The sequence below is a fragment of the Phalacrocorax aristotelis genome, chromosome 3 (genome assembly GCF_949628215.1).
Source record: "Phalacrocorax aristotelis chromosome 3, bGulAri2.1, whole genome shotgun sequence".
NCBI lineage: Eukaryota > Metazoa > Chordata > Aves > Suliformes > Phalacrocoracidae > Phalacrocorax > Phalacrocorax aristotelis.
Window position 1 is genome coordinate 85,040,096 of NC_134278.1, and position 25,228 is coordinate 85,065,323.

General features: G+C 41.3%; 1 protein-coding gene across 17 annotated transcripts in view; it reads left to right on the forward strand.

Moving 5' to 3' along the window:
• Window positions 1-25,228, forward strand: part of MACROD2 (mono-ADP ribosylhydrolase 2) — a 911,164-nt gene that overhangs the window by 10,327 nt on the left and 875,609 nt on the right. For 14 of the 17 annotated variants that reach the window (XM_075088273.1, XM_075088274.1, XM_075088281.1 and 11 more), the window contains exon 3: window positions 15,953-16,060. The exons of the other annotated variants lie outside the window; for them this stretch is intronic. In XM_075088273.1, coding sequence (XP_074944374.1) covers window positions 15,953-16,060 — 108 coding nt within the window. The remainder of the gene's footprint in view (window positions 1-15,952; window positions 16,061-25,228) is intronic. 17 annotated transcript variants of the gene reach the window in all.

Here is a 25,228-nt window from a genome sequence, read left to right on the forward strand (position 1 = left end):
CTGGGTTCTTCAGATCATCTCCATGTGGCCCTGTGTGGTGTATCTGTCCTGTGGGAACCAGGAATCAAGGTGGTGATCATCAAACAGCCTTTGGAAAGTAATCCCACTACTAAGCTGCAGTGAAATTCAGCCAGACAGCTACAAGGGGGAAATAGCGTATTTCTAAAACACTCATTATTTTCCGTTGAGTTATATAGAAGAAGAAATTATGTTCTACTAGAACATCAAGATTGTCAGAAGTTGCCTGACAATCAGTAAGTTCTGTCTGTAATAGCTATGTGGAACCAGTGTGCTTCAAGACCATGCCCCCACCAAAAAAACAAGTCCGTCAGCTTTTTTTTTCTTACGGTGACTTCAACAACTGTCTCTAGAAGAGATTTCTAGCTGAGTGACAAGGGTGAAAGTGAATCAAGGCACCTTAGCTCAGTGTGATGCTTGCTGTCAGTCAATGAAAATGGTGCTTTTGCTACTGAAACTCTCTGGTTAAGCTCACAGTACAGCAGTTTTTCAGCATGAATTCACATAGAAAACGGCAATAACTTGCATGCCACAGCTCAGGATCTCCTGCTACTAGCTGTGGCCTTGAATGCGAGTTCCAGCTTTGCTTAAACTCAGTACTGTAATTAGTTTTGTCCTTGGTTTTCATCTGTTGGCATGCTGCTCTGTTACTCATGCTAAACATTTTATCGCAGGGTCTCTTGAAGATTAGCATGGTTACGGTTAGAAAGCTGTGTCATTTAGATGTGTGAAGAGATCACTGCTTATTAATGGCTGTGTGTACTAGCTGGGGGAGCTCCACTAAAAGATGTAACACCTGTGGCTTATATATGAATTGTGCGAAGATCATGGTAATGAGGTGTATTGAATACTTAGGAAATGATGTGTTTTTTGTGGAAGTGGCTATAAATCTGTTTGCTCATTCCTATTGTTTGTCCATGTTATGCATATATTAAGGAAGCAGCCAAGGAATTGGAATGGCAACAACAGCAAACTATGTTTGTAGCTTATTAGTCTGTTCTAAAGGTGTCCAGGAGTCTGCATGCCCATGGCATAATGTGGAGTGACTTGAAGGCTGAGACTCAAAAGGCTGCTGGAGCAGTAGGGAGTAACCGGAGCCCTGTGTGCTCTGCTTCTCCGGGGCTCTTGGCTGCCCTTTGAGGATCTGTCCTGAACAGATGCAAAGCTGCAGAGTGGTACAAATTTGACCACACGAGCTCCTCACCCTGCACACCTTTCTGTCTTCCTAACCATACACCTCAGCTCTTTTTTGGAATAGAGCGCCTTGCACAGCACAGACATTGGGAAAAACTCTTCAGATGCAAGCTTACTGGGGGTGCGTGTGGGTTTGGTTTTAGAGGCAAGTATTCCTACCTAGTTAGTGGTATCCCTGACACAAGTGAATAAAGCAGTGTGTGTAGTACAGCGGGGAAAATTTACAGTAAACAAAAAGAACCAATATGTATTCAGTTGACTGTAATTCCCTGGTGAGCTGCATGCATTTATAGGATGGATTAGCTGTCAAAGGAATGACGCCTTAAAGTGTTTTTTTGGGGGGGGGGGGGGGGGGGGGGGGAAGAAAAAAAGAGAAACCTGGCTTTCAGCAAATGTGAGAGATAATCATTAAAAAGCAAAAAATAAACTCTGTATAGATGAAGAACATATAATCCAGTGTGGCTAATTCTTTCTCGAAGAAAGTAAATCACTTGTCCTTGATGTAATTAAGACGATGGCTTCTTTTTAAGCTGCTGTTCCATTATTTTTTTTTAACAAGTTAGCTTCCATGCAGTGTTAAGCTTATACAGGACCTTGATAGAGTTCTCATTCTGTGGACCTTCTGCATGCAGCTGAGAGAATCCTCTTATCTCCAATGGCAGCCAGCTCCTTGAGGGGCAAGAATTAACCATAGGAAAGGAAATTAGCATCCTTCTTGAAGCGCCATGTTTTAAAGAGTAATAGTAGATGGAGATGCAAAGGGAAGTTAAGCATGTCTTTGCCAGAAATGACATTTCTAATGCTTTAAGTGCTGGCGACATGGCTCTTGACCTGATTAATAACTCCTAAGCTTCTGTCCCATGCATTTAGGAGAAAAACTCTTTTTTTTTTTTTTTTTTGGAAGCTACTGAACATCACTGTACTGAAGTTTTGTACAGAGGTCCCTGAGGAAGTACTAACCAGAGTCAGAAGCGCCAGAGGATGCAGTGTGCTGTCAGCTGGTGGGCTCGCTCGGAGTGTGAGGGAAGATGGCTTTAGCAGCAGCGATGCTGTGTGCAAGTCGTTACGTGCTGTTCCTCAGCAATTACTGAGAAAGTGTAGGGTTTCTCAAGTTCCAGCCTGGAGTTTTTTGGTGGCTGACTTGTCTTGTATTCCAGACTACTAAGGGAAAGAAGAAGAATAGCAACTTTTGAGCGAGACGCTTTAATATATGCAGAGGAAAAGTAATAGGTTATACATCTTGGTTTCCAGTAATTTGTTTTTATGTATATGTCTGTCTTTTTTTTGATTATTATTTCCCCGCGCCCCTTTTTTTGTGTATAAAGGATGAGCTCCTTCTGAGCATGGGGGACTGCAAGATCAAGTTCTCAAATTATTTTCTTGCTCTACAAAGACAGTTCCACTAAGTCATCTAGGTTTTGCTCAGTATGGTTGCTTGGCTAAAGCCACAATGTATGATTTATGATGGATTGTGGCATATGTCCTCACAGTCTTTTGCGGACAGATGTGAGCCAACGTGCCAGCCTGACTGGAAGCCGTGTGTCTGTGATTAGCTTGAGGCCAAGATCAAACTATTAAATTGTAGCTCTGTCGTGGCTTACTAGTGTAGACCTGATGCCATGCTGACTGGCTACATGACTTTTGGGTATCTTCAAGTGTAGGTGGAAAAAGCTGATGCCCTCCTGCAGAAGACTGGGAACCTCTTTTGAGAAGGCAGTAAGAGACAGGTATGGCTTGTCTTAATTCACTGCAGCTTAGATGTGACAGGCATTTATGAAGGTGCTGAACTATTACTTTAACTAGGTTTTGCTGCCTGGGGCTAATAACAGTTAGTGGTCACGCATGGTAGGTCCGTCAGCTGCTGCTCTTTGGATGTGGGAGGCTTTCATCAAGTCTGAAAGATAACTGCCATGTAAGGATACTGGTTTAACTCCCTTGATAAGGTAGGGGGATCACTGATACAGTTTAAGCTCGTTGAGCTCTCTGTTTGGATCATATTAACCAGCTTTCATGCATAGTTGCATTTGCTTCATGCACCATTAAACACTTGATCATACATGTGTTAAAAACCCAATCACTGGAAACCAGATAAGCTTGGTTTCCCTTTTTTGGTTCACTAGAGCCGAACTGCTCACCACATAGAAATGTCTCTAACAGATCAACTAATGTCAGAGTAAGTTGTCGTAGCCCTTCCTATGTGCAGTGATGTGTGGCTTTCTCCCGTGAGAGGGCATCTAGCTGATGTGCCATTGGAAAATCCAGTCGACATGGAATTTCTCAGCCCTGTAGGAAGTGCTGCATGTGGATGTGTTTGTTATGATCCACAGAAAATGCTCCTCTGTGTCGGACAGAAGGCTTAACAATCTGGTTTATATTTCAACTTCTATTTTGCACAGCTTTAAAAACCATTGACGTTACAATTTTGTGTGGCTCCATCTCACCAAGAAATCTCTCTTCTTTAAATGGGAGGGAGGGGTAAGCATAATTGTGCGCAGAAAAGGTACTGAGACTTGCAGCTGTTGGGTGTTGATTTGGCATGTTTGCAGAAGTGTCACAGGGGCCTTTACCAAAGTTTCCTGCTCTGTGTGTGTTTTTTTTTTTTTTGTGGCCAGGGTGCTCTAGAATGCACATCTTGCAAAACTGAACCACTCCGCCTTGTGCTGGTATAGCCAATGCATTTCTTTCTGAAAGTGGAAATAGTTCTCTCCATGCCCCTCTGTGCTAGTAGCATCTCTAGGAGTTCATGGTTGAACACTTAGTTAGAAAGACTGCTCTATCATTTACCAACAAGATCCTGTCCAAAAGACTTAGTCCATCTATAATGCATATGTGCAACCAGTTCTACGCTTTCTTTGTAGCTGTCTTGCTTTAAAACATTTACCTGCCTTATCCTGCCCTTTGCTTTTTCACAGAGGCTTTTTTTACGCAAATATCGGCCTCTTTGGTACTGGTGGTTAGTCTGTAAAGGTGTTGTTTTTCATTTGCTGCACAAAAACTATTTGTAGTTGAAGTTCAGCCTGCGCTGGATGTATTCCTGTATGCTTAATGTCATCTTTTCTGTGTGAATAAGGTACTCTTTAAAAAGAAGGCACTGCTCTCATACAAACATATTGTGTGTTGCAGTGCTGTCCTTTTGTGGGAATACTTAATGACTCTGTACAAACTGAAAGCAAACCCCAAACTGTTACTGAGGGTATGGATCAGTTAGGTTTAAAGAAAAAGTAGCATTCCGTTTTTTCACCTTTCTGTATTGCTACCAGAGTTCTTACATAAGAAGGTTTCTAAGTGTATTGCAAATAACTAAATCCAGACAGACTAGGCAATGCACACCAACACATGCCTATATTGACTTAAGGGCTTTGAGGTTTGCTGTGTCTGTTAGAGCTAAATCTTTCTCTTAACTGCTAGTGAATTTGTAACTGCTTGTGAGTTGGTATTACTTTCTATTTTTCATGTCTTTAAAGTAAGCAAGTATGACTCGCAACACTAATTGGTCTGGTAGAGTCCTATTCAAATATTGAAGATTTTCTTCTGTACCTTGCTGTTTGGATTGAAGCCCTGCTGTTTCTTAGGGTAGCAAATGACGTGTGGTATCTCAGGGAGTAGGGGAAGGGAAATGCAACGGGGTAAGCTCTACCCACCAAGCTTTATGTCTTAATGCAGAAAACATTATGTTTTGTACCTGCATAAAAACTTGCCTACCTGTCCCCTGGTACCAGAAAACTAAAGCTCCTGCTCCCATCTGGTAAGCAGTTGTCACTATATCTCATGCAGAGAGGTTCTTGAATGACAATGCCGTGAAGTATTTGCTGACAGTTTTGCAGAAGTTTCATAGTTTGCTGGTAGTAACTTTTTACTTCCAAGCGATGCAGTAAGTACTACAGAAGGCTGTATTGCTGACTAGAGAAGCTGTCGCTTAGCAATGGTGTAGGGAATTCAGAAAGCGGAGAATGTAGAATAAAAATTGTCTGACTGGTTAGTAAGCTAATGGATTTGTAGTTTCCCCACTATAAACTGACTTTAATTCTGCTTGATGCTGTATGTGCTGTGCACACCTACTAAAAATTGGTTTTCGCTACTTGGTGAATAAAATAGATGCTGGACAAGACCAAACACACCTGGCTGCTCATGAAAAGGCATTCTTTTTCCAGCCAGCTTCTAAAGCTGAGTGAAGGAATATGGTGTTGCTGGTAGTGTGAGTCTTGAATGAAGGTTCATAGTTATACCAGGAGGTACTGGACTGATTTGAACATTCCAGGAACAGATGTATGAATGCTGTGGTATTACCAAGACACAAGTGAAGGCGTTCTGCTTTGTCTTCAAAGGAATCTAGTGAAGTAGCATCACCCTTTAGCTTTACAGGAAAGTAGCAACATACAGTCAACATACAGGCAATGAACAGTCATCTAAGAGAGTGTAATATTTTTTTCCTCTTAGTTTTTGAACTTCCGTTCTTAATTAGAAGGCCTCTGTAGTAGAGGGAGGTGTTAAAGTAGGAATTAAGTCAGAGGTGATGCAGTGTAGTTCTTGCCTCCATCTGACCTTGGTTGACGATTTAATGTACTTCAGTACAATGCACACTGTTCTTCTGGAGGAAGGATCTGTGTATTGCAATTCTTGCTGTCCTTCAGACCGAGGTACTGATAATCAGGCTCTGGTAAGACCTTAGGAAATATACTGTCCAACAGCAGTTTTATTGCAACATATGGTCAGAGAGTCTTGAATCCCTCTGAAGGTTCACATTAAAAAAACCCCACCAAACAAGACAGTGACTGAAGGAATTTCTTGAAAAACACAAAACGTGTCTCCTTCTGGGTCATGGCTAAACCAGCAGCCGTTCCTATGGACCCTAAATCGCAAGATCTTAAGCCAGCAGAAGCAAACGTAGCAGCCACAGCAGCTGGATGCTGACTCTCTGAGTAAACACACAAATACCCTAAGGCCTCAGCATAATTCGTTGTGTCTTTGCTGTCACTGTGCATGCCACTGAAGTGAGGAGACTTTGATTTATGAATTGACAATTGCATGTCCCTGCCAACCAGGTTGCATCACAAATGGGAAATGAGAATGTATTCCTTTTCTTGTTCTCCTTGTTTGTTATTATTGCTTTCTCAAACTTTGGTCTTTGGTACTTTTGTACTCCATACCAAGTCTTCTTTTGTTTTACAAGAACTTTAAAAAGAGGACAGGCTTCTCCATTCGCTCTCCTTCCTCTGCTCCCAGACTTAAAGGGGGTTTTTGCCTGTCAGTTTTGTTTTTGGGGGACATACAGAGCTGTGTGGGATAGACTGAGGAAGAAGGTGAAATATAACACCGTAAGGACTATGCAAGACCCTTGTGGCACAAGAATAACTGCATTTTGCATGAGGGCTGTGTGGGTTGGTAGGACTGACTGGCTATTTTTTATCCATTCTCATGGTACTTCACACTCTTTAATGTATACCATAGTCTTCAATGGTTCCAATTCAGTCATTCAGTGACTGAGAAGTAGAGGCTCATATTTACAGTCCTGCTTATGGGCTGTTGATAGCCATATCACTACATTTAACTTGGACCAGGTGAGTTAGTAATGGGCTTTTTGCATCAGCTTTAGAGGGGTGCGTTTATAGCACTGTTGAACTCCATTATGGTGTGGTTCATTGGATGTGAGCTCCACAGTTAACCAGTGGACATCAAGTGATGCTCATGTCCTCAGCTGTGGAGATATGTCATATCTCCTGAAAAACCTTGGACGGGAGATATCATGACCTCCTGACCTGGACTGAGCGCAACCTCAGCAAATTTGAGAGTGCTACAAAACTGGGGAGTGTAGTTGCTGCACCAGATGAGCAAAAAAAAAAAGAAAGAAAGGACTGGAGCATTCCCTCTGCAAAGGAAAGGCTGGGAGAGCTGGGGTTTAGCCTGAGGAAAAGACACCCCAGATGGGATCTGATCAATATTTATAAACATATGACGGGAGGGTGTGAAGAAGATTGCGCCAGACTCTTCCCAGCGATAGACAGTGATAGGACGAGACAGTGGGCACAAGTTGAAAGAGGAAATTCTTTCTGAGTGTAGGAAAACACATACTGTGAGAGTGGCTGAACACTGGAGCAGGTTGCTCAGCGAGGTGGTGGAGTCTGTCTTTGGAGATACTCAAACTCCAACTGGGCCAGGGTCCTGGGCAACTTCCTCTGGGTGTGACCCTGCTTTGAGCACGGAGGTTGGACTTGACAATTTCTAGAGGTCCCATCCGACCTCGTCCGTTCTGTGATTTGTGGTGCCCGTATGCCTCATAAGCTTTGTGCTTGGCTATAGTCCTCGGCTAATGCAATTGCGCCACTTTGTAATTAGCTGGAACAGAGCATACTGGCAGAGTATGCAGCCGGAGAGGTGGTGTTCTTCATCAAGTGGCTTTGACTTGCATGGTGTGCTGCATTTTTGGCTAGGTGGAAAGTGATTTGTCTGCAACAGATGTTTCTTCCTTGTGCTCAGGTTCTGATCTCGTTTAAGTCCAAGAAGTGATAGAGCAAATCTGTATTACAAATCTGAAGTACTATAGTGCACCTGTGAATGCTTTCCCCCTGGTGATGGAACACATAGAAATAATGCTTCTCCTGATTTAGATAAGCAATTGCCTTTCCTGTAGAGTCATCCATGGTTAATAGGAGTAGGAGGCGGCATGTATTGTAACAGATCTTAAAACCTGTCTTCTCTAACACTCTGTAAGCCTATACAGAAACAAATAGAATAGAAAGCTGTGTTAAATGTGAGGTTAGTAATTGCTAATATTTTGTAACTTTTAATCTGTACAAGACGCTTGTAAAAACAAAGCATTAAAAAAAGCACTGAAGGGAAGAGTGCACAGAGTGTGTAGCAGGATTGGTGCTGTACCTTTCCCTGTTGTCAGATGCACTCTTAGAGCTTGCTCAACTCCTTTGTTTCTTTGGCAGCCCAGGAAAAGTGGAGCAGTGTCCCAGTCCAGCCTTTTTTTGAGGGTTCTTCTGGGAGTGGAAGGGCTGGCTCTTGGCTGGGGTTGATGTCGGGGCTTGCTCAGGTTCTTTTCCCAGCGCTGTTTGCAGATCATGTTATAGACTGCTGTTGGAGAAGCCTTTCTTGTGGGGATACATGTTCCTGCTAGTAGCTGTTATACCAGGGATGAGATAGCGGGCAGACTTATTACTTATTTTTGACTTGGAATTAATATACTTCCTTCAGCTGTGAATTCTAAAGCTGACTATAAATTATGAAACACTCCCATTTTCAGCTTTGTTTCTTGCAATTCAGTCTGTTACTCCTGTTTTTATGAACTAGAGGAAAAAAACCATTAAGTCGTCCTGACTTGTTTAACACAATTTCGTTTTAATACCGCAAGCCTCTGAGCCTAGCTGCTGTAAATCCCTTACACTTGTTCCATTTCTCCTCTTACCTGCTTTTGCTCGTGGAGTGCCAAGAGCTGCTTTCTTGGCTGTAGGTATCGCTTTATACTGTGGGCTTTTAATAACTATTTTTACTATTTTGTGAGCGCTCTACTCCTTTATTATCAAATAGTTTTAAAATAAAAATGTGTTTTTAACAGAAGCTCTTCCAGCTGTAGGTTTTTCTACTCCCTTTGGTTGCAAGATCTTTGGTATTGCTGTAGGGATTTCTGTAATTGGATGTGTGAGACCTGTTTCAAAAATTAACATATTTTAAAGTGTACTAGGCTATAAAATCCTGGATATTTTAGCAGTGACTCAGTTTCAGAGTTGATTTTACAATGTTAAGTTTGTGCCACCCTTTTCCATCACACCAGCTGAGCATGTTCATGCCCTTTATAGGGGCTCCCTCTAGTGAGCTGTTCTGGAAGTCCTTTTTCCTCCTAGTTGTGAAGAACTTACTGTGTTTTGTTTCCAAATGCAGTTTTTGTTCACTACATCTAATGTGTTTTTCTGCATATGTATAAGATGTAAGGATCCTTTTCCTTCGGTGTGAGCTGGAAGGGGTTGTAAGTAAAGCTGAGGCATAGGACTGTCTATTTGCTGTACTTGGTGTTAAGACATCAGCTTAAGAAGATCCTTCAAGAAGGATGTGGCTAGAAAGAGCTCAGAGGTGTTGGGAGCATGGGTAAAGGCTCAAAGGGTGTGACCTGGGAGAAAAAAACTAAAGGAAGTTGGGTTGGGTAGACAGAGGGATAGAAGCTGATGAAGCAAATCTGGAGGGAAAAATGGTGGTGGGACAAAAATTTTCAACTGTTTATGATGATGATTTTCACCTTAATACATATTCCTGAGGCCGGGGGTTGGGGGGAACGGAGGACCTAGAGCATTTGTGGTGTCTCCACTGTTGTGTATCTTGAAAAACAGCCTAAACAAAACAGATTTTGGGAAGGATGTGGCAGGTTCAACCCTATCCTTTGTGTGTGTGGCTACACAGATCACAGAATCACAGGTTGGAAGGGACCTCAGGGATTTAGTGACCATTGACTTTGCTTTCTGATAGGAGCTACAACAAGCTTTCTTGCATTACTGGAGTTTTTTTTTTAAAAAAGCTGTCTTTATTTTTGTTATTTCTGTATTAGCCATGTTTTAGTATACTGCTACATTTCCCTAGCAGATGTTGTTTCTTGTGGTTTCCCCCCCCCCCCCCCCCCCCCCTTGTCAAAATCAACCCAGAGGAGGGATGGATACGATCTGAATTAGGGCTAGTGAGGCAGAAGAGGAAGATTTGAGCATTACTTAGGTCAGAAAACTGGCAGAGAGCCTGAGTAGGCACTTGGGAAAAAATTCAAAACTTAAGTCTTATGGACTGCTTTTATGTTGGGTGTCTCCTTAGGGTTCTGTTAGGTCATCGCTTGTGAATGTGCAGATTTTTGGTGTACATGTGGGGTTGCTTTACATCTCTGTGTCTCACTTTGCAAATTCAATTACATTTCTTTCAAATGAATAGAATTGACCTGACTGTAGTTATGCCTACAGTCATTTTACGATGGAGTTTGTGTTTTGCTGTGAGTGGAATTCAGAAAGGCATTTCAAAAGTTTGTGAGTATTCCATTTACCCTCTTCCCTAAATAGTTTTCTTTATATGCCAGTTCATTCTTTGAATTCATCGGAACCTGAAAGCTCTAAATGATTGTGAAATCTACCTGTATGGGAGATCATTGCTTTCACAGAATCACAAAATGGCAGGGCTTGGAAGGGACCTCTGGAGATCATCTCGTCCAAACCCCCTGCTTGAGCAGGTACACCTAGAGCAGGGGTCACAGGAACATGTGCAGGTGGGTTTTGAACGTCTCCAGGGAAGGAGACTCCACAGCCTTTCTGGGCAGCCTGTTCCACTGCTCTGTCACCCTCACAGGAAATAAGTTTTTCCTCATATTCAGGTGGAACTTCCTCTGTTCCAGTTTGTGCCCATTGGCCCTTGTCCTGTTGTTGGGCACCGCTGAAAAGAGTCTGGCCCCATCGTCTTGACACCCACCCTTCAGATATTTCTAAGTATTGATAAGATCCCCCCTCAGTCTTCCCTTCTCCAGGCTGAACAAACACAGGTCTCTCAGCCTTTCCTCATAAGGGAGATGCTACAGTCCCCTGCTTTTAGCACAAGGTTTTGAATTCATTAGGGCTCTTTTATTCCAGAGGCAGGGCTGGCATTAACTGGTCCTGGGAAGTTATCAGGGATGAAAACTCTGGGATTGCACTGTCTCAGAAATCAGGTAACCAGACTTGAGATGAACACACCTTGTAAAATTCACATTAAACAAAACAAAAAAGGGTTTATTTGCTTTTGACAGGCACACATAATTGTAATGAAATACCGGAAATGTTAATGCGCTTAAACTGCGGTTTGAATCCATTCATAATCCTGCTGTTCACACAACATATATAACTGTTTGGACAAGTTTGGGATTAAGGAATTAAAAATGAATTAAAAAAAAAAATCACTGAGAGTTAGAGGGGGAAATCAAGATGGCCAAACTAATGCTGATGATCACTGCTTTGTGAGAGCTGATCATGGGCTTCTGTTTTGTTTTTTGGTTGTTTGGTTTTGGGTTGTGTTTTGTTTTGTTGGTTTTTTTTTTCTCCCCTTAAGGAGCAGCTCCCAGTAAAGCCTGTATTTGTAATTTTTCAATGGAGATGGACATGGGGTAGAGGTGGGGGCAGTGTCTTATTCCAGAGGGACTGAAGACTCCGGAAATGGGTCTCCCTGGGGGTTATACAAGCATAAAACTCCCCAAAAAAGCAGAAGCTATTGCTCCTACTTAAGACTGCCACAGTCCTATTTCAACAGCTATTTTAGCATATTACTAACCGTGGCTTGATTAAAAGCAGTGATCTGACAGTATCTAGGCTTCCTGCGCAGGTGCTCACTATGTGTTGGGTTTTGCTTGTGAGCCAGGAGAGCTATGGTGATGAAGGAGATGGGAGCAGTTCTTCCAGCAGGGAGGGAGTCCTCCTTCCTAGGCAGTCTTCACTGCCCATCTGGGTGGTCTAAAACATCTTCTAGTGCCTCTTAAATTTTACTGTAGCTATGCTGGGATTCGTGTGAGGGTACTGCAGAATATTCAGTCTCTCTTATTCTGCTTGCTACTTGGTCCTGAAACCACCTCAAATACACAGCTGCAGACCAAACAAAGTATTTTCTAGTCTTGGAGTCTGTGATGCCCTCATCTAAAACTGATGCAGACTTTGTCATAGCCTTGATGCAGTGTGTGTTTAGTTGGTGTGTTTTTTTGGGGGGCGTGGGTGGGTTTTGGTTTGGTGGTTCTTTTTGGGGTTTGTTTGTTTGTTGGTTTGGTTTGGTTTTTTTGTTTGTTTGTCTGGTTTGGTTTGGTTTGGTTTTTTTGTTTGTTTGTCTGGTTTGGTTTGGTTTGGTTTTTTTGTTTGTTTGTCTGGTTTGGTTTGGTTTTTTTGTTTGTCTGGTTTGGTTTGGTTTGGTTTTTTTTGTTTGTCTGGTTTGGTTTGGTTTGGTTTTTTTTGTTTGTCTGGTTTGGTTTGGTTTGGTTTTTTTTGTTTGTCTGGTTTGGTTTGGTTTGGTTTTTTTTGTTTGTCTGGTTTGGTTTGGTTTGGTTTTTTTTGTTTGTCTGTTTTAAGGACTGGAGTGTATCTGAATTTTCCTAGCTTTCCAACTGTTCTGCCTTTAGGGTGTATCCTGGACAACCAATGTGGAGATAGACTTGAAAGTTTTATTTGCTTGGCAAGGAGGCTTTCTTATCTCTTAAAAAATTAGGCATTTGAGCCTAGGGACTCCACTTCTGTTTTGTGTCTTTTGTTGACTAGGTTACATAGCAACCACTTTAGAGAATTTATTTCTTGTATGTAAAGCTGTTTCGTTAATGAGAGCAAGAAATATTCTCATTATGCTACAAGTGCAAGGTAAATCTGTCACTGCTTAGTATGCCTTAGTATGTACGCATGCTGTGCATCCTTTGCAAAATAGGCAGTGCCCTGGAATTGCTGGTTTGTCCTTGCTGAGTCACAGCACCATGTATTACAGTATCACACCACAGCATTTGAGTCTCTTGGGCATATTTGAGGACTTACCATACTTATTCACGTATCTGAGCTCCATCATTACCTTGGGAAAAGTCTTCGAAGGGAATGAGTGCAGGTTTTTTTTTAATCTGAGTAGTAGACAAAAATGTGTGTGATGAAGGAAGAGATGGGAGGCAAAGGTGGGAAGCAAGTTATTTGTAACGTCCAGGAATGACTTAACTGTCCCTGCCAAGATGACTAAATTGATTACAGGAGAAGAAAGTATCCCAAATCGGGTATCAGTTTTGGCTTTTTTAGGAAATATTCTCTGCCAGCCCCAGAGATTTAACAGATGGCAAAAGTCATTTCTCCTGCAACTACTTCTATGATACTGGGATTACTTTTGTAATCAGCAGCATATTAGTAGACTTGTTTGAGAGTCTTTGTGAACAACACTTAGCTCTCCGCGACTTCCATCACTGTTGAGCATCCTTCTGTAACAACCAGAATGAAATAAAGTGAGTGTGAGCTCAAATCCTCTGTTAAATCAGGCTTTCATTGAAAGAGATGAGGGTAATGTATCAGAGAGATACAAGGCGGCATATGCTTTTACTGCTGAACTGTATTAAAGGCAGTGGTCATCAGGGCTCTGCCAAGAACTGTGGGGCAGGTATGGGGCTTGTGGAAGAGGACGTGGTAGAACATGTAGGAGTGGGGTTTTTGTTTTTTTTTTCTGGGCTCCCCCCCGTGAGGCAGTGAATTTACTACCACTTTTCCATGGGGAAGGGGTCTCAGGAGAACCACACTCAAATATATTCCAGTACTTGCAGAGAGTGAGACCTAGCGGCAAACTTGTGAAGGCTGTGGAGGATAGAAAATTGGGCAGCAGTGCCGGTGTGCGTAACATTGTGTTGCATGGCAGCCTACAGAAAGAGTTGGATGACCTTGCTGGTGAATTGACTTAAGGGCCATCTCTGCTTTCCCTCTGACTCGGAAAATAGGGATAATGAGAATTAGCTTTTTTAATTGTGTGGTATCTGTTGTCTTCGTGTCTCTTCCTGGTGGATTTTTTTGCATTATTTGTTTTTGTATTGTATTGGCACAACTACTGTAGTATCTAAACTGTACTTCCTATTTAAATTTAGGTGTTTTTTGTTTAGACAATTCAGCATGTTTGATTTGCTGTTAACTAGTGTTGCAGTAACTTGGGCAGAAGGTGGAGGGGGAGGATGATGGTGTGCATTTTAAATTTGGCAGAGCTCCAGTAGGACGCTCACTGGGGGAGGGATGGGGAAAACAACTGTCCTGCTTGCTGGCAGAATGCAGTTAACGTGGAAGCAGATAATAAATCAGACTCTGTAAGTCAGTCACAAAGGCTGATTTTTAGTCTAATACAACTCAACAGCTAACCGTGATGGTTATCTTCTGTGGAAAAATAGATGAACGGTAAACTTTAGGTTAGAGTAATACAAGGTTCTTTTTATTATCATGATAACTTGATACCTTTCCACAGAAACACTCGTTGCTTTGGTTAAGACACTGAAGATGATCTGGTGGCAATAAAATAGTCACTTTAGAAGACAAATACAGAAATCAAACTCCTGAATACAAGACTACCTTTATGCTAATGTACGTCATAGCGGCAACATATCTTTTGCTGGAGGTGGCATGGGTTTTGCAATAGGCATGTGATAGCTGATCTAAAGTAGAATTGAGTGAGACTAGCTACTTTGGAGTGGTTGAGATAAACAACGATTTCTGATACCAGTTGTCCTGGTTTCAGCTCGGATAGAGCTCAGTATATAAAGCTGGAGGAAGAAGGCGGCGGGGGGACGTTCGGAGTTATGGCGTTTGTCTTCCCAAGTAACTGTTACGCATGACGGAGCCCTGCTTCCCTGGGCATGGCTGAACGCCTGCCTGCCCATGGGAAGGAGTGATTGAATTCCTTGGTTTGCTTTGCTTCTGTGCACAGCTTTTGCTTTACCTATTAAACTGTCTTTAACCCAACCCGTGAGTTTCCTCACGTTTACTCTTCCGATTCTCTCCCCCATCCCACCGGTGGGGAGTGAGTGAAAGGCTGTGTTGTGCTTGGTTGCTGACTGGGGCTAAACCATGACATCGGTCATTTGTGCTGAAGTTAGAGAAGCAAGATCTAAAATAAATGCGACTTCCTTATTTTTACTTATGGTTGCTTGTTAACGCTGACAAATTTGAGCGGGTATACTTGAATTGGTGGAAATTGATTAAAATGAAGGTTGATGTAAAAACTAAAGGGCCAAATTTGTTTGGACTGCGTCTACCTTCTCATTAACTCCTCCCTTGAGGTTTTTTACTTGCAAATAGATATCGCTTGTTCTGAACATTGGGAACTGTTTCCCACTTAAGTTGTCACTTTAGCAATTCAGTTCTATTTCTGGCCAAAATATGAACTCAAGCCTCTTGAGGCACTTGGCTTGTGCTGGAAAGAATTAATTTTAAAAAATAATAATAAAAATAAATTAAGCGGTCTTTCCTTCTCTCCGTAGTTCTTTGCTGATGATGTGGATGTCTAACAGTGCAAGATTAGTTTAAGCTTTTGGCCAATATGTGTTTGTAGAAGTATTTGAGGTAACTGAACTGTTACATATATTGAGTATGATGCAAATGAAGTGAATTGGTGATGCAAAAATTAAGAGTTTACCAGAATAAGGGACTTAGTATAACATTGTCTAGGAACAAATATTTTGAAAGGCAGTGTATGTTGTGTCTTCACTCCACCATCCAGCTGAGCAATTTAAGGTGGCAAAGTTCCAGGTTTTAAATTTTCTGCTGTTTTCGGTCAGGTTTTTCTTCTCCCCACTACTTGCTGCCAGGGATAATTCTGAATTTTGGAGCTGTTGACAAATGGTGTGCTTGTGTGTTGTTGTACACATTTGGAATAAACCTGGGTTGGATAAGTTATTGCTTCAGTAGGGAGACGATCTTAACGAATTTCTACTTTTTTGTAATTTGCACCCTTGTGGTTACCAAAGAAAATTATTTGATGGGGTTAGCTCAAATAAATGTGTATATTTCTACAGGTTTTTTTAAATCAAATGGTATGTGGGCAAGGAATCAGTGCTTCATAGTAGCTTGTATTTGAAAACAAGTAGAAAGCAAGTAGTGTGATTTCAGGGAAATGCCGGTATCTTTGAGTTATTGGTGCCCTCTTGAGGCGAAACCGAAAGATGCTGCAGTCTGACAGCAATAGTGTAACTGGAACTGCTCATACCGTAAATAGTGATCTCAGCCCCACGTTTGTAACCCGGTTTCACTGCTTTCTTGGTTTGTAGGTGAAAACGCTAAAGACGACCTGCAAGGGAAGAAAAGTCTGAGCGAGAAAGTTTCTCTCTATAGAGGTGACATTACACTGCTCGAGGTTGATGCCATCGTTAATGCTGGTAGGTGGTTGAATATTTTACACTGTGGTGTCTTGAGAATCCTGCAAAGCGCCACATTCCAAGTTTGAACTCGGAAAAGTTGCATAAAATTGGTATGTTCTGTGGAAATCTGTTGGAAACTATGTATTTTTTCCCAGTTTCGCTATATTGCTTATGTTCATCCTGCGTGCCATTCACAATAATGCTTGTCACAGTAAACTTTAGTAGCATGGTCACCAAGAAAAAAGCAATAATTTTATATCCATCTCTTGAATTAACATGAGTACCTGAGACTTCACGCTTGATACTGTAGAAGGCTGAATTTTGAAACTCAGCTACTGCAGCAGCTTAGACATTCCAGTCTGTTTTTATAAATCAAGCCATTTGTGGGCTAGGTAATGTGAAAACCTTAACAATAAGGTGATAGGAAAACTGAACTTCTGGTTTATGTGGCTTGAATATTTGCGTTCTTGTAGGTAGACTGTAGCTTTCAGATATTTGGTTGAGACCTACAGAGTTCTAATGGTCCCTTCCAACCCAAACTATTCTATGATTCTATCTAAAGGTCATCTAGTCCAACCCCCCTGCAGTAAGCAGGGACATGTTCAGCTAGATCAGGTTGCTCAGAGCTCCACCCAGCCTGACCTTGAACGTTGCCGGGGATGGCAAGTTTGTGATGATGTTGAGATCATTTTGTTGAGGCGAAATGATAATTTCAAGATGTTGAAAATAAAAGTTTTAGTACCTCTTCTCACTTAATGACTGTGTCTCCATGTCCGCAACTGAGGTGAGGAACTCCACATAGCATCTTCTTGTGACAAAAGAGGAGGGGGGAAATGCCTGTGCAATTAATTTTGTTGTGCATTGGGTTATAATGAGTTAATGTGGCTAGTTGGGAAAGACTATGGGAAGGCTTCCCCCTACACACATGCCCCAGCCAAATCTTGCCTGTACTCCCCACCCTGAAAAGAATATGGTTTGTGTGTCCTGAGGCTGGAAATGTTTTTCCCTGTAGTATTTGGCTGGCATTGTCCTTAACTGTTAGGAGTATTGATTCCCTTTCAAGAACTAATTTTTTTTTGTATCATTCACTTATTGGAAGGAAACACACTGCAGTATCTTCTCTGTGATGGAATAAAGCGCAGAGATTCCCAAGGCTGTATTGGCCGAAATTAATGTGCTGGCTTACCACATTAAAATAGCTGTGTGGAGATACTGGCTCATGTCTGTAAAGACTACAGAAATGTTTGCTTATACAGTGTGGAAGTTAGGAAACAGACTCTCTTGGATGTTTGATGTTGTTTCTCTCTGCCTAATTCCCTGCTTTACAGTGGAGACATGCTGCTGGGTTTTGTGGGGTACGGGTAGAATCCTTAGTTATCTCAAAATGTATTTTTGCACTCCAACAAGTAGATGAGGGTGGTATTTCCATGCAAAAGTTTTTAATTAAAATCTTCTAGTTTACTGATGCACAGAAGCCTCTCCAAATTACAGACAAACAATACAGTAGCATCCACGTAGGAACACGAACCTCTCCTTGCTGTGTTGGCAAAGCCTCTGAAGCTTTAATATTTTATTCCCCCCCCCCGAATCTTTCAAGATGACATTTCCAGTAGTGCTTTCCCTGACTTCCTTCCTTTATTACTCTACAGTAAGTCAATATTAGCATGCTTCTCTCGATTTGTATTTAGATTCTCTTTGTTCATACTCTCCCTTGAATTACAGGCTGGAACTGGTTGCAGATTAGCTTCAGAATGGGAATATTTTGCTTTTGTTGATTTAAAGTGTTTTTCTCTTTCTCTTGAAATGCCCAAAACCCTATATACCAGGCAGCTGATGACACTATCTACCTGTAAACTTATCTACCGTCCTAGTAAGGAATGCATCTGTCTTGAGTAGAAATGGAAGATAGAACTCAATTAAAATCAACACATATTAATACGTAATTTTGAGGAAAGGATTAAAGACCACTCAAACGTACACAATAAAACTGAGGTTGAAAAGTCTTACGTTCTTCTTTAGGTCTTTCAAGGATCTATAAAGGCTATTGGCAAAAAGAAAGAAGTTGTTTCTACTGATGTCTTCTGTAAGTAAGTTAAAGAGGAATTGGATTTGGGCTTAGTGAGAGAATCAGATTAGATGTTGGCAAAACTACTTACTGGGAGGGACGGCAATACTCCACAGTATCAGGCTGATAAGTCCTCGGTCAGGATGCTGGTTATGGGTCAGGTTTTGAGATTCTCCTAGCTCTTTTCTTCTGTAATCTTTTATAGTTCCTAAAGTGCATCATATATGAACTATTATGAATTGTTAATATGCTTAGGTTAAAATGCTAGCCTATAGTTACCTTGAAAAAAATCAAATATTCCCTATATGTCAATGCAGTAATTAAAATTTAAGTGTAAGCCTTTGATTTGTTCCTAGTTTCAGTGTTACTTCTTATTTTGAAGTTAAATGTTTTAAACTTATTGTGGAAGATGGCTGGAAAGCTAAGTGGGGAGGGTCTTCTGGTTCAAGGTCTGTATTATTTATGCAAAAAATCCAGTTGCTGCACAGTGTGTTGTGTTTTGGGGTGGTTTTTTGCGTTTTTTTTTTTTTTTTCCAAAGAAGCATATGTTCTTATGGTGTAACTAACGCAATCCCCACAGTACCAGTTTCTGTCCATATGGTGAATAAAACGCAGCCTGTTGAACAGGAGTAGGAGACACTTTTTAGGCATAAATCTGCGCAAGTTTTCATACTTGAAGCCTTTTGGCTACCCTGAATGTTAATGACTGACACCCTCCCTAACCCAGGGCATGCAACTGGCAGGGGGAAGGCGGGAAGACACCCTCTTGAGGCTTTCTGTCTGAATTTAGGAATTCCATATACAAATTAAAGCAATAGGAAGATATTTACAGTTTGAATTTTAATTTATATTGACTAATGCAAACAACAAAATATGCCTTCAGTGAAGAGAATAGCATGGCAAGTTCTGGGACTGTGGAAGGGTGCCAGGTGGTTCAAATTGTATCCAGTTTTGGATACAAACATATTACCAAAAAAATTTGTATTTTCTGATACCTGCCCTGTGAGGGGTAAGTGAGACACAAATGGATTTACTTGATTAAACAGGAGTGTGAGAATATGTGTAGTAACTTGCCCGTAGTGCTGATTTTATACTGTGATGCCCTTTTTGGGTACCCAGATAACAGCATGACTCTCTGGAGTATGGCCAGGTTTATTTCTGAGCTATACTATACAAACACTTCTGTTAAATTTAGTAGCTTGCCTTATGCTCTGAAGTCTGTTTCCCCTTTGACTTTCTCACATCTAAATGAGACAGTTAAAGTGATAACGGAATTTCTTTTGTAGGCTAACAGAGGTGTTAATGGTGATCTGAAGTAGCTAAATACCAAGATATAACTGATGAGCACTGCTACAAAAGGATCCCCTTTTCTCCTAGACTTTGACAGATGAACTGAACGGTACTTTCCAAGAAATGTTTTACAAATACTTTATGCTAAAAGAGGACAACTATGGAAACAGTAGAAGTAAAAGTTTGTGCCTTTGCTTATCGTCAAAATGACCGTATCGGAACGGCCACTTCGAAATCACTCGTGATCAGAGTGAGGATCTATTTTCTGGCTTCTGAAGAGAGTAAGAGTTAACCTGAGCTGGAGCGTGAAGGAGAAGATAGCTGAAAAAGGGTGCTGATATGCCTTTTTGCTAAAATTAATGTTGGTTATCTACGCCTGTAAACATGTTATACCTTCCAGAATGGTTCTGTCAAACTTCCTTGCTGCTGACTGCATTGCAGACAGGTGTTAGTTTAACTTGGATGTTTTGCCTAAGGTGTCCCGTTATGTTAATTTCCTTCCCCCCCTTTTCTTTGAAAGATTCCACTACAATTTTTGTACAAAAATCTTATTTTTACTCCTATATCCTTTTCTGCTCTTGTGGTATTATGCTGTAAGAATGCAAACAGGCTGTCCCTGAGGCATGTACGTACTGTGTAAATCCACAATAACTGGCCTTTTTAACAAATTAAATGTTCCTGGATGTCACTTCATCCTGGTGCCAAAAATGCTTCAAGCATCTGGAAGGCAGATAACGACAATTAGCCAACTTCCAAATAACCCATGGGAACAGAGCTCGGGGTGTGTCTGTGTGTGTTGAGGAGAGGGAGGTTGTTCAGTCCCTCTGCCCCTTTCCTCTCAGCTCTTTTAACACGTTTTATTCATCCTGCAGGCATTTCCTGACAGAAGGCATTTCTGTGGACCAAATGGGTTATGTGAGAAAAATAGTTTCAGTTTTTAGTTTGCAAAACTAAAGCCACAACATGTGCAATACCACCCCTACTGCCTCGCCAGCTCCCTCTACCTTTATGGTTTTCAGCTGCTTTCTTCAAGGTGCAATATGGATTTAGGGAGCAAGTCTTCCTGCTGGTGGTGAATTTAGCAGCAGTCTAAAATAAGTGGGGTATGCCCTGAATTGTGACTCTGAAAAAAATTGTTTCCCTCCAAGCCTGCTTGCCTGCTGCCTCTGCTTACTTAAAGTCTGGATGGTATGACATGATGGTCTCATGGCTTAGGTGGGTCTGATGTAATGACACTGGTCCTGACTGCAGTGTCCAGGGTCTAGTGGAAAACCAGAAAAGATTAGTCCACTGGTCATGGAGCTTATTCTGCTGACTTTTAGGCTTCTTCAAGTATGTTGTTTTTATAGAGCAGCCAATCCCAAATACAGAAATAAGCAGTGAAAGCCTCAGTAAGGCTTGAAAAATAAATTGCATCATATTTATAGTATCAGCTAAGCAGTAAATACTAAATTTCCTCTGCATTATTAGTAAACATAGGGAAGAATATGTCGCTGTTTGTGTCATGCAGTAACTTAAATCTGAAGTAGATAAAGGAGTTGCATTTTCAGAATGGGTGTGATATGTATGTCTATATACCTGAAATACCTTAAGCAGCAGTTCATCACTACTGACCTCAGGTGTTCATTCACTTCTTACCTGTTAACGAATCTTACTGGCCCAGCTCTAAGACAAGAAGGCATGTGCTAGCATGCTTGTGAGTGAGCTTTTACTAGGAGCAAGACTGCGGGGAAACGATTATGTGGTGAGAAAACGATTATCCTTATTTGATTGGGAGGAAGAGGAAGACTTGCGGAACACGAGAAGGAACAACATTTCTTCTAAGCTTTGAAAAATATTCTTGGATATCTGTATAAAGGTACGGTGCTGAGAACAGAAACCTTTAACCTACAGGAAAAAGGAAGATGATCAGTTCTATTCAGGTAGGTATTTCTGGTCAAAAGTCTGTAGTGTTGCTAATTGCATTTAGGTGGTTGCTACAGTTATAGCAGCTAGCTGGCTCCCTTTAAACTGTGCTTGAGTGCTGGAATCATCTCCTAATCCTCCCAAATTTGGGGACACACTGTCACTTTTTAAGGGGAATAATTTTTTTGTATGAGAAAACAAATGGGAAGTAAAACCTTACTCTGATAAATAGAGAAAAGAATTAGTGAAGAAGATAAATAATCAAGTTTTTATGTCCCTTGCTTACTAACCTCTGATGCTCGGATTTAGTTACTGAACCTCACACTGCTCAAGAAGAGGTTTCCTGTATAGGAAACCATCTACATACCTGCAGTGAGTCGCTTCAGCTGGGATGCTGGTTTGGCAGGCACACGCTGCACAGGTTTCTTAGCTTCCTTGGCATGTTGTGCAGGGCCAGCCAAGTGAAGGTATGCAGAGGGGAAGATCTTTTAGTTGCTGTAAGAGGCAAGGGTGTTTTTAGGGAGAGAATTACACTTCAGGCTTTTTAACAAATTTGTAAGAGTTTGAAACAGTTGTCCTGCTGTACCTCCCTGTCCTGGTACTGTAAGTGCATGGAATTGGAAAATGTTCTGTTTCAAATACACCGTGTTTGGTTCGCTTGTTGCAGGACTGGTTTCAACTGGAGCCTGTGCATGACTTGTCTTAAAGGACAAAATAGTTGTTTTCATATTAATTCTCAACTTTTGCTCATGAAGTATGCCTCTCCTCCCTCAGGCTTCTGACTTCACAACTGTGGTGGAGTATTTTAGTGTAACAGCACTCTCTTTCTCCAGTTTTATTAGCTGGAGATAGCAACAGATTTTCTTCTGGACTCTTCTGTTCCTGACCTTGAAGTATAATCTGATTGTTTAATTTTATGAGGCATCCCGTTTTTCTCAAGTCCAAAATTACACATCAGGGTAGAAGTACTATGTATTGAAACTGGGAACTGAATATATTATCAGTGAATTATGCTTAAATGAGTGTGTAAGTGTAGATAGTGGCTGAACTATGCCTTTCCACGTAAACAGCTTGTTAATGCGCAATCAGTCACTGCAGTTGCCTTGAACTTGGTGCTTAATGAACAGGTGGGGAAAAAGGATGGATTCTAATCTGGAACAGATTGCTAATCCATTTTGTTTGGCAACTGAATTTATCACACAAATTTTTCATTTTGTAGGTTCTGAAGTAGAAATCACTTCAGAAGTGGCCTGTCTGAATATTATGGGGGTATTTGAGTCAGTTGCTGGGCCTAAACTAGTATTGTGCTTATACTTATTCTCTCCCTTTTTATTTTACAGTGATGAGTAGTTCTTACTCTGGAGCTCCTCGTTCACTATAAAAATAAGACACTTAACTCAAATGTTCCTGCTATGGAAAGCAGAATCAACAAAACGTAAAATCTGCCCTTACGTTGCGTATAGGATTTTTGCATGGCATGTTTGCATTTATTAACACTGATATTTTTTTTGGTGTTGGTTTTTTTTTTTCCAGCTGAGCTAAACACAAATGGTTGCTTATGCTGGAAGCTTCTTAGTGAGTTTGATGTCTAGTAGCATGTTTTAAATGTTTTATCTCCAGTGTACAGACAGGGAAACTGAAAGCTTGTGTTGAAATCTCTTGCATGGAGTCATCTGGCGTCTGCCTGTGTAACTTACACTGTTGTAATTTCCACTAGGAATAGCATTATTGGTTCTAACAAATTGTTAATTTGGTTTTCATCTTTAGTGTGAGCAGGCTGTGGTGTTAATCAAAGGTTTCTTCAGTTAATTTACAGTTGGTGCAGTAACACTTGTGTGTCAAGCCCCAGACTAATTTATATATAGTCCCCACTTACTCATCAGAAAAGTCAATGTTAATAGTTGAGGGAATCGGCCATTCTCAACCACAACATCTGAGTGGTGTTATTACTGCTTCTTGTGGAAAACACTTTAAGCGCAGCTGGTGAGTAGTAGACATAGTTAAACTTGCCATCTGCTTTTGGTCTAATCTGATTTCATTGTAGTTCTTACCTTTAGTGCAATACTCATTTGGATGAAAACTAAAAATCTGTAAAGTGACAGTGGTCAAGAGAATGAAACCAAAGAAAAGTACAGCTAGAGGCACAGTTTAATGTAGGTGGATTACTTTAGCTGCTGTCTCAGTCAAACACCGTTTGCTCAAAGGATGTGACAAAGGCTTAAGATTGAGGAGACTAACTCAAGGACGGTCACATGGTACTTTGAAAATATCCCAGGTATAATTAGTATAACTCAAAACTTAAGGAATTCTTTCTTTTTTTTGGCAGTGCTGCAAACACGTGGCAGGAATGAACTTTATTCCTTTTTCTGAGGATACTTTGGGAGCGGGAAATGAATTGTGGTGAGATGTTTTCAGTATGCTAGTATATTCCACTGGGGCCTTACAGATGTGTTGCTTAGCTAACAGATGGCTCCTGGGTGGGTCTGTGCCTCAGACACGGGCCTGGGCTTTATCCTGCTGAATTGTATTGTGCCTGTGAACTGAGATTCTCAGGTGATACAATGAAGACCTAAACTTTGCAAGGAAAGCTTTGCTGATTGGCCTGCCATATGGGCAGATGCTGCAAACAGGTAGATACTGCATGTTAAAAAGCAGTGGGATGGGAGGGTTCACTGGCTTGCTGAGAAGCTGTAAAAAAGCAGTAGAGAAGAAAATACCCTTTCCTTTAGAACAGTGCACTCAGAGAGCCCCTTAAATTAACTGATTGTGGGCTGAGGCACCAGATGCACAGCAAGGTGAGGTTCAGAGCAATGCTATTTGAGTAGAAGCAGGAGTCTGAGTAGAATGAGATGAGCATGCAGGATATCTAAGTATCTAATGTCTGAATATCTAAAACAGGTTGCCCAGAGAAGTTGCGGATGCCCCATTATTGGAAGTGTTCAAGGTGAGATTGGGTGGGACTTCGAGTAACCTGATATAGTGAAAGATGTCCCTGCCTGTGGTGGGGGGTTGGAACTAGGTTGTCTTTGAAGGTCCCTTCCAACAGACCTGTTACATGAAATACCCTGGTACAGAGTTAGATGGCCAACTGTCTCCTCTGACTGGATTCCGCATAGTCTGGTAGTGTCTTGATAATCTAACATAAAATGGACAAGGTAAATATAATCTCTTTGCTTCTCATGTTTGTGCTTGGCCACTTAAACTTAACATTTTCTCTCCCTAAAAATGGGGACTGTACGAGTTGCAAGCAGGGCAGTCAGAGCTGTGTGGGCTCTGCTGGAGAGCCAGGTTTCTAGCAGCGTTCAGTAATTAAGGGGAGTAGTACAGGCAGTGAAATGTCAGGCCTCTCACTGTATCATCTTCTCTTTCAGCTTCTCTGTCCTCTTACACTGCTTTATTTTATCCTTTGCGGTTTGAGGGGTTGGTAACTTGACATCTTTGCTCTTGCTAGGAGACCTTCTTTCCTGTATTCTAGGACTGTAACGTGGACTTTACTAAACATCAGATCAATGTGATTATTGAGTGTCATGCAGTAGTTACCCTGGACCTTTTTTATGTGTGCCCTTCCCAGAGAAAACAGGTGAAACACCTGCAAAGTTGGATTTCTTAAAACATTCTTTAACATCTTGCAGTTGTGACATTAGGTGTTGTGGGATGCCATGTATACTTTCTGACAGCAGGTGGCAATAGTGCCACTGTTATTGTGAAGCCACTTTTCGCCTGTAAACCCTAATTTTCTCTGACATAAAATCGGTAATGATTTAAGCAAAAGAAAGAAAATGCATGTGTTCTAGGACTGCTTGTTGGATAGGCCATCGATACGGCATGTACTTATTAAATGTCTACTCCATTTCATTATGTGTGTTTAGTGTGTGTTTGAAATAGAAGAGGAGACATACATGGTTTGGAAGAACTGTAAGCATCTG